Source organism: Bombus impatiens, unplaced genomic scaffold, assembly GCF_000188095.3.
Source record: "Bombus impatiens unplaced genomic scaffold, BIMP_2.2 scf_0317, whole genome shotgun sequence".
In the NCBI taxonomy this organism is placed as follows: Eukaryota; Metazoa; Arthropoda; class Insecta; order Hymenoptera; family Apidae; genus Bombus; species Bombus impatiens.
In genome coordinates this window covers 1579629-1589813 of record NT_176736.1, presented here as the reverse complement: position 1 = coordinate 1589813, position 10185 = coordinate 1579629, and the positions used below count along the sequence as shown (strand labels likewise).

General features: G+C 36.2%; 2 protein-coding genes across 4 annotated transcripts; both read left to right on the top strand.

Moving 5' to 3' along the window:
• Nucleotides 1-312: 312 nt before the first annotated feature.
• Nucleotides 313-2906, top strand: LOC100747765 (ribokinase). 3 transcript variants are annotated; one of them, XM_012385029.3, is made up of 8 exons: nucleotides 313-467; nucleotides 778-922; nucleotides 1275-1407; nucleotides 1499-1625; nucleotides 1725-1886; nucleotides 1960-2051; nucleotides 2136-2324; nucleotides 2555-2906. In XM_012385029.3, exons 2-8 carry the CDS (start codon nucleotides 873-875, stop codon nucleotides 2729-2731), a joined length of 930 nt encoding a protein of 309 aa, XP_012240452.1. In that variant the 5' UTR covers nucleotides 313-467; nucleotides 778-872; the 3' UTR covers nucleotides 2732-2906. The 3 variants fall into 3 exon arrangements, with proteins under 3 accessions (XP_012240452.1, XP_033176369.1, XP_024222980.1); XM_033320478.1 differs by lacking the exon at nucleotides 313-467 and adding an exon at nucleotides 501-516; XM_024367212.2 differs by lacking the exon at nucleotides 313-467 and having other exon boundaries at nucleotides 531-922.
• A 1508-nt stretch (nucleotides 2907-4414) lies between these two features.
• On the top strand, nucleotides 4415-5896 carry LOC117151603. The gene has a single exon (XM_033320480.1). It carries the CDS (start codon nucleotides 4561-4563, stop codon nucleotides 5134-5136), a length of 576 nt encoding a protein of 191 aa, XP_033176371.1. The 5' UTR covers nucleotides 4415-4560; the 3' UTR covers nucleotides 5137-5896.
• Nucleotides 5897-10185: the final 4289 nt, after the last annotated feature.

Here is a 10185-nt window from a genome sequence, read left to right as displayed (position 1 = left end):
AATTCCATTCCTATTTTAGACTATTATAAATAAATATATAATTATACTAAATTATTAATGAACACTTGACAATATAAATAAAGTAAATTATAGAATATCATTATCAAGTAAAATAATTAAGAAGTTATTTACTTTATGAAGAGATATTTCTATCAATAATAAAATAAAAAATTTCTTTTATTATTATTTGAAAGAGAGCTTCTTTTTATGCTTCGAATTTTTTCAGCGATAGTAGATAAATATTTATTTTATACGAGATTCATTCATTTGCCGATAGATGACAGTGAAATAATTTTCTATGTATATTATTGTTTTGGTCATCTTTATCTGTACATTTAAAGAACGCATTAATCGTAATTTTTGTATTCTTTTTAGATCTAATTGTAATCATGTTGTTATTTTCCATAATTGAAAACGTGATTATGAATTTTAAAGTGGAGAAGTTAGCTTTACCTATTATAATAAATGTATTATACATATGTAGTGGAACAAAATGTGTATTTTTAAAATGAAATAATAATAAAGACCTTAATATTTATTTCTTTTCTAATCTTAATACTTTATTTTCGTATTAAACTATCTCATTATATGAAATGAAAGTTCATTCGTTTACGTACTTGCACATGTCATTTCAGTTAGGTTATATGTATGATACAAAAAAGTTTTATCAAATGAATACATTGGTCCATGTGATAATTGCGATAAATTCAGATAATCAGTTTTATCGGTTGCAGTCGTTTATATGAATAGTATCTTTCATGTTTTTCCATTAAAAAGTACAGTTTCTACGTGACAGGCATTACTTACATAACCCCGATAAAGACGTTCTTGTCTTAAAAATTTTAAATAGTGACTAATTAAATCGAAGAGAAATGTCTCCAAAAATTGTTGTTGTTGGTTCATGCATGATTGATTTCACTTGGTAAGTGATCATTTTGCTTGACGTAAGTATAAGCAATTTGCTTAACTTTTTAGAAAATCTATAATGTAGGAACATTACAAAATGAAGATTAATAAAGAACAATTTCTTTTTATATGAAAATTAAAATGGAGTTCCTGCAATATTTGAATAACTAAGACTTATATGTATAATATACTGCAGCTGAATTATATATTTCCAAAAATAAAATCCTTATATTTAATGTTAGACATGTCGAATACATTAAAAAAATACAAATCTATATTTAATCGAATGAATTTAAATTAAATATACTTCCTGTCATATTTATTACATAATTTATTGTATAATTGAATGAATATGTATCATTTTCTAGCTTTTCTCCCCGTTTACCAAAACCTGGTGAAACATTAATTGGTACTAAATATGAGATAAAGTATGGTGGTAAAGGTGCTAATCAATGTATAGCAGCTGCTAAGCTTGGTGCCGCAACAGCAATTGTTGCTTCTGTATGAATTTTAGTTCTATTCGCGATTTTTAATAAATTATACTATAAGCAATAAATTTAAAACAATTTTGTGGTAATTAATTTTTATACAGTTAGGTTCTGATACTTATGCCCAAGAGTACTTAAAAATATTTAAAGAAGAAAATATAGATGTTTCTCACGTTCAAATACAACCAAACCAACACAGTGGAATAGCACATATTACAGTTACCGAGAATGGTGAGTAATAGGCATTAATACTGACAGAGTTTGATAGAATTTAGTTTTACAAATGTTTAAAGTGCACGAAATTTCTCGAGAAAAATTTGACAATTTTAGGCGAAAACAGTATAGTAATCGTATTAGGATCGAACGCGTTGATGAGTTCCAACTTTGTGGACTCCGCGACCAACATGATCAAGAATGCTTCTATTTTATTATGCCAATTTGAGGTACCTCAGGAAATTACTCTACACGCTTTAAAGATTCACAAAGGCCATGGTCAGTTGCCCTTCGTAATGTTTTATTCTTCCATGAAACACACACATTAGTTATGGAAAATGGAATGTGATAGGTTTGTCCATTGTGAATGGGGCACCCGCTGCGGAAAATGTCCATCCAGATTTATGGAAACTCTGTGACATATTTTGCGTCAACGAGATAGAGGTATCTTCGAACTATCAAATTATAAAAATTAATTTTTTTTAGGAATTTATTTTTAATTTAATTGTAACATGTATTTATCTGTAGGCGGAATTTATGAGTGGAGTGCAGCTTCAGGGACCATCAAGTATACAGCAGGCTGTTGAAAAATTCTTGGATAAGGGTTGCAACATAGTGATTATTACTCTTGGAGAACAGGGAGCGGTGTATGCGTCTCAAAGCGATAGAGTAATTAAAAAAGTTTGTACTAGTCACGTTCAGCCTGTAGATACAACGGTACGTTCAATGATCTTGTTTGTTTAGTGTGCAGATATAGAATATTTGTCTGTTTCGCTTGTTCTAAGCTTTAAGAATATTTTTATCTTCCATTTTTAAATTTCCTATTTTGTTACCTCCTTATACATCATCTATAGAGAAAAATTTGTTTATGCTCGACAATTAATTTATAAGCCAAAGGGACGACAGTCCGTGAAATCGTATCGCTGATATTCACGATATATGTACAGGGAGCTGGAGATGCATTTCTAGGCGCTCTTGCATATTTTAAAGCTTATCACCCAGCGCTTTCGATGGACGAATGCATCCGAAGAGCTTGCGTCGTTGCCACGGATTCCGTGTTGAAATTCGGTACACACGCGAGTTTTCCGAACAGGAGCAGCCTGTCGCCGGATCTGTTCGCTTGAATTAATAAAAATGTTGTACATTCTATACAAACGACACATCCTCCCGACATCTGTTCCTTCTTTTATTGTTATTTTATGTCGTTGTTCTTCTTGCTTCTTATCTAACTTTGTCATGTTTTGATAATAATAAAGTATTGTTAAAAAAGTAAAATAAAAATGAGCGATGATTGTTTATGTATACTCCAGCTTCATTTTGTCCCGTGTTTTTTGTTGCATCCAATAATAAAAACGAGGCGACACTTACGCGAGAGGAAATTGTATAACGTTGACTGAATAAAGTTTTGCTGTTCTATTTTATATTACTACTATATCTTAATTAGTGTAAAGTAATCGAAGAATGAAGTTTCGAAATATTAAAAGTGTTTAAAACGAGCCACGAAGACAAATCATAAAATTCTATGAATTCCCTCTATATTCTATTTTCCTTATCGCATAAAATAAACCTGACAGTGGGTCTTAATTTATATTTTCTCGGTATCCAGTGATTCCAATATATTCGTTGATACACCCATACAAAAATCTCCGATACATTTATCAGATTACGGAAGATAGTGACGCCTATTTTCACAAAATGCTAATCTCTCTCATGCATAGTATTCTGATCAATTCTAAAGTCTGTACCGCAGCACGCCTCTGATTGTTGCTGTTCTTCGAGACTGTACATGGATTTTTATTAAAACTTGTATAACTCTATACAAGTAACGAGCAAAAATCTATGAAAAGATCAGACTCTGATTGCATTGAATTTTAAATATAAATATAATATAAATATTTAAATATAATAAAAAACACTAAATTTTCATATTAAACCTTATTTTAATGTATAAAATAAAATTGATTTTCCTGCGAAAGATTCGTAAAGCATCAAGATCTTCGATCTCGCGTGAAATCCCCGAGACAATGTTTTCAATATTCCTCCGGGTAAAACAATAGGAAAATGTAAGAGACGTTGCGGGAATGGTAGATTGCGAGAACTCATGGAAAATCGTTGTGATCAAAATCGTTCATTCTTTATGTAAGAAACAATATTACGTGAAAGTGCCCAGTTCTGGAATTTGACTGGTTTACGCGAATGACGCGCGAACTAATACAAATCCCATCCATCTAGACCCGGCGCTATTAAACGACTAGTCAGCCGTGTCCTCAAACTGGTGGAACTTCTGATCACAAACGTCACCGCCTGCGTAAGAAGTCTGCCACAGTAAAATATGTCGTCCTAAAATGCCAACAGGCAAAGGAGGTGTGTTAATTATGTGTGGTAACGCGAGGAATCACGATCCATCATCTCTCCCTTTTCTCATTTTCCACGAACCGGTGCCACTGGCCGGTACCAGCCTATTGGCCACTTTCCTTCCTTCATAGATGATCGGTGACGTCTGCGCCGGAAAACACCGCTATCTTACATATTTAAGGGGACGCGTGTTGTTGCAAGAGGAAATGAAACAGGGACCCCATTGACGTCACGACGGCCAATAACGAAGAAAGCATCCACGATGGGAAACTAAATATCACCCGGTACGAAACAGGGGATTGGTCACTCCCGAGGTGGAGATGCGGTGGCTACCACCCACGGTTTCTTTACCTTAAAACTCCGGCAGTGGACAGGGAGAGTTCACTCAGTTTTCAGCAAACCGCCAGGAACGATCCAAGCCTCTTGAAACAGTTCTTACACCTCGACGACTAAATCGAACATTTCTCGGATAAGATTCGGTGAAAACGAGAGTTGAACAGGAACTTGGTCGGAAGTTTCTCGAGTATCGATCGGTGTTGGCAGTTCGTCAACTTTTAGCCTAAAGAAGCAACGATCAATTTGGATTAAATTTTAAACCATGTCTCTATACACCATCGTGGGGATTATTGTTTGCATTCTGCTTGTCAACTTCACAGAGAAAGAATTTACAGAGGCCAGGATACGATCGGAGAGGTTCCACGTTCGCCATCAGGGTATTTATCGACAACTCCGAAGGATACGTCATCTAATCGAGTCTAGTAATCAATGGAGGTCAAAGAATTTGTCGAAAATCAACGACGACGGGGCCGTATGGATGAATTCGATAGCTGCGCAACGAAAACGACGCAATTTGGAAATAATAAACGATGGTTTCGTGGTGGAAGTGAGCAGGTTGCAAAATGCATCGATCTGCAATTACACGATTGAACCAGTCGGGGAGATATTTGGCAGCCGGGTGCTGAGCAATCTACATCACATCAAGTGCAATCCAACCGATCTTGGTAACAGGTGTCAGAGTAATACGCCTCATTGTTGTATACAGACCTATGAAATAATAGACCTGCCCATCCCCAATAATGCGAATGAACCAGTGACGATTTATACCGGATGCGTATGTGCGCACCTTCATACGATTAAAGCGAAGAATTTTAAAATGAAAGGACTGGATTACTAATGATCATAAATCTTAATGAAGAAATGATATCGACAACGTTGAATTAGATAGAAGTATCAGTTAGCGGTTTGTATAGGTGATAATCTCACTATCCTAACATTCATTAGTGATAAGGTTAATATTCAGTGGTTTGAAATTTGCGTTTAGGATACCGTGTAGAATAGTTACTGTATACTCGTAGTTACTAACTCTGTGTTAATTCAACACACGTTAAGTGCCTTGTTAGATATTAAGAACGCAATATTGTTGTTTCGTTTTCTCGGTCCAGACCATTCCGGTAATTATTCGATCTATATTAAGTATGTAAATGGCTAGTTTTTCTTATCAAGTAATGTAGCTTGATAACTATCTGAGATAATATAATGATCAAAGTCATGAAGCCAATTACAATTGTAGATCCGTAAATAAACTTGGAATGTTTAGTGACGTCCGGATACGGAGAATCTTGATTTGCTCAATACTCGTTGTTCCAGGGACAAGCGTGTCCTTGTAATATTATGTAATAAGATATTATCTTTGATTATTTATAGAATGCAATCGGTTCTGTTGCCAAACAATGTGATAGACGCGTCATGCGGTTATTTTTTATACGACTATTATTTATACTATTTATTCTTCTTTTATTTATCCTTTGTACGTTATGAGATATTGTAATTGTAAGCATTATAATTGTCATAATTTTTTATCGAACAAAACAACCTTCAATCTTTCTACGATGTATCGATAATACACACGAACTATTAACATATTTATACTACGATCCTTTAGAAGTATTTTATATACCTAGTGATATATCATAACATTTAATAAAATATCTTATGTCTAACAAATATTTCGTGTTATCTTTTTCTTATTCCTTTAAGCCTTCTCCTATCCATTTTCACGACATTTCTTACTGAGCTTTTCAGTGATAATAGTAACGCCGAAGAGAATGCAGATTGTCGGTGTCTCAAAGAACATAAATCCATTTGATACTTCTCGATTACAGTGGTTATAAAACATGATCGCTATGATTGGTTTCTATGAATTTTTCCCACGTTGTATCTTTTCGTGAAAGATCATTGGAGCTGTTCGGGGATTTACTTTATCCACGGCATTTTAAATTGGAAATGCGACGTTCTTTGTATTGTTCTTTGGATCTCGATGAAGACGCTTCATAGAACTTTCAGCATCTATCGAACATCATCCAAGAGCCTTCACGGCAGTTCCATCTCCTTCTTCTTTAATAAAGTTCTTTAATAAGGTCATCAGGTGTGAAGTAGGTACCGGATATTCGCGATCATAGAATGTTACGCATGACTCAGAAAATACCGAGGGACTGAACTCTTGAAATCTTGATCATCAGGACGTCCCACTACGGAAGAGTGAGCCACGCGCCTTCCGACATTAAATTAGTCCATCAGAAAAACCAAAGCACTGGGAGAAACCCTTCTCGACTGACCGACGCAACGGCACGGTTACGAAGAAACAGTTACACGTTGCGTTTCCTCCCTTCCCTGTATACCAGAAATGATACTATCAATGTTTAAAAAATTAAAATAAATTAAATTTAAAAAATTAGCGCGTAATGAAGCGTACAAGTGACTCTTTAATTTATTTTAATGGGTCAATAAGAACGTTCTGTAAAATGAACGCCGCGATTATGTATTTGCTTGTTGCAATGACTGAAGGAGAACAAAGTTTTGTTATAAACAGATTCTGTACTTGTTGATCCTGAGCAGATTTTGCCCGTAACAGCAATAAATCTGGTATCAAAATCAAAATCAAAACACTCGAGTTGACTTTTCAATGTCTCATGTAAATATCTATGAAAAGACTAAAATTGTTTAAGCACTTTTTAATCAGTTACTTGACATTGTCCCTAATATTACAAACTTTACCAACACATCGTTCCTTTAATTGATTTTTCACATTGTTGTTTATCGGTGAACTCAGTGGCATGCAAGGAATGCCAGTCACCGGTGACCCCCGTGATAATCAACCCGATTAAACAGTTCTTAACATTATAAGTATTATAAACTTTACGGACACGCCATTCCTTTAAATTGCTCTTTATACCATTGTTCATCGGTGATCCCAATGTCGTGCAAGGAACGCTAGTCACCGGTGACCCCCCGTGATAATCAACCTGATTAAATAGTTCTTGATATTATCGCTAATATTACAGGTATTATAAACTTGACGTACATACCGTTTCTTTGATTGATCTTTACATTGTTGATCATCGGTAGAGTAAGAAAGGCTAGTCACCGGTGACTCCCTTGATAATCGATCCGATTAAACAGTTCTTGAAACAAATACTGTCGCGATATCAACGAAAAATGAAAAAAGTAATAATACGGAGAAAAAAAATGGAAAGATCGATTCAATCTCGAGCTGGTGACACACGAGGAAATTCGTGCTTATGCTAATCGGCCTACGTTAACCGGCATTTCTCGACCAGATACTCGTGTGTTTCGTACGTAATAAATTGCGACACAAGCCGGTTGTCGGCGACGCTGTGACACGCTCCAGCGGCTCGCGTGCTGCATCAGGAAATCCCGCGGTAACACGCGTCTATACGTGAAATCGCGGCTGAATCAGCGTGCAACGACACCGGTCGCGCGCCTCGCCGCCTCATACCGCGCGAGCGTGACGTACGCACGACATACATACCGGTTGGAATCTCATTCACTGATCGAACGAAGACGCGAGACGCGAGTCTTTTCCCTCTCTTCGGTTAGGAAACCGCTGTCCAGGCCGATTCCCTTGCAGCTTTTTCCATAACCGCACGGCATCGTGTCGAGGACACATCCTTCACGGAAAACATGTCGAATTCGCGATCTTACCTCGCGGAAATCACCGGAGGATGTCACATGACTTGGTGCAATGTCGTGACATCGCGTTAAGATCTCTGTGTTCCCCTGACGTGGATATTTATTGATAGAACATTGCTGTTTTATGCGTTTTATCCTTTTCTTTCGCCGAACCAACGGTGTATCATGGAGGTTGCTAGTTATGACGAATATGATTTCATGGAGATGATTGTACTCACCATCCTGAATTTTTACGCGTTCTCTTTATTGTCTCTGTAGGGGGTTCCGTGGTTTTGATATCGCACAAGATCTAGTTTCATATATAGGCCGCGTAGAAGCTACGTTGAACAACTTCATCAACTTGGAAAATACAGAGAAGCGATGATGCTAGACTACAGTTAACATTGTTTTTTTAAATCTACCTTAGAATTTACCGTTATCTATGTTATCTTGTTGCGTTGAACGAAATTGTGGAAGCATGTTATGTAATAAAAATTAATAAAAAATGGAGTTGATTAGTATGGTTTCTGAGTAGACCTTCCGATTAATTGTCAGGATTCTTCTTTCCTCGTCTTAATAAATGCAACGCGAAAAGATCGTAAATCAAGCACGATATTGTAGGTACATCATGCGCAACTCGTGGGAGAATGATGGAAATTTTCGAGGTATTTAAAAGCATGTGGATATTTTTAAAGAGGAAGAAAACATCGCAAGAATTTGTCCTTTTGCAACAACAGAATATTACGATGTTTTTTCCACGTTTAAAGTGATCAAGGAAATATATGATCGACGAAATGCGCATAAAAATTAGAAGTTTTCAAAGACAGCTTGTTCATTCTTCTTCGTAACGTCTTCCTATCATTTATTGTACCTTTATTAGCAGCTTTGCAGTGTTAAGCGACATGTGAATCGTTTCAAGAACAACCAAATTAGAAACTTAATATGCGAACGTAGATCCAGTCTGTGATACTACATTCTGATTCACTCGCCATGTACCAATAGTATTTAACTCAACTTGAGTCACAGCCAACTGTTCATTTCTCCTTAAACCTGATATAACCGTTACTTCTGGAACGTTATACTTCACGTAGTATTCGAGGTTGTTCGATGGTTTAATTACAGAACTATTTTTAAATGTTATTAATTGATCTATTAGTTGATAATAATTGAAGAAATAAACGAACGAATAATTCTGTTGGCCCGTGTAAAATTCAGAGGCATCTTGCGAGAAAATTTCCATCGATTTTACTCTACATTGTCGTTGCCCGGTGAAAAATATTTTCAATTAACGGCTCACAGAGGCGAAGGTATCGATAGGGGGAGAGAGAAACAGTTTTTCTGGTATCGGATTTCGAAAGAATAACGGCCGTTAAAGGGTTCATAACGAGCAGAAACGCGAACGGCGTATTCCGCGCTTTTGCGAGGCGGTACACTGAAATTTTATATTTTTCCCCGGCGCAAATAAGAACGCGAAACTTTCATATATTTTTTTTTTCCCTTCTTTCCCCGTGTTCCTTTCTTTTTTTTCTTTTTTGTTATTATTTTGTTTTCCTCCCCGGAGAACTCCGCCACCAGTACAAGCTTCAATTAAAACTCCTGAAATACCGTTTATTATAATTTTTGTTCAACAAAGGAAACGCATCGACCGGGAGTACGGCCGGTTTACAAACGCAAAAATGATATTTTTCTTTAATTTTCTGGCTTCCCTTTCAATGGACCGTTGGCGTGTTTCGACGTTAACAGAAACGTTTCGATGTTTTCTCTTAATAGGAAAGCGGGAGAACAAAAAAAAAAAAAAGAATAAAAAAAGAGAGAGGATAAAAAATAGAGCAGAATGAAAAAAAAACGTGATGAAGATCTATATTTTTTGCACTCCTTCCTGATTGAATTGCTTGATTTTTTAATTTCAATTCGGACAACGTCGGCGAGAACAATCCGTGACGTTTGAACTTTCAACATCCTTGAAGAGAAGCGAGATCGTCTCGAGATCCGTCTTCGGATCCTCTGATTTTTCTTACTAATTCGCCATTCTCGTGTCGTTTGCTCGATACACGATGAAAGCAAGAAGCATCTTTTGTTGGAAAAGGGCGATCTTGAAACGACGAACTTCCTCCCGCCTCGTTTCTCCAAAGTGGAGCACTTTCTGTCGTCGGATAAATGCGATTTCAAGCGAACTCCTTCTCCTCCTTCTTTTCTCCTACATTCTCCTCCTCCTCTCTCTCTTTTTTTTCTAACTCTCTATCTTTTACTTTTA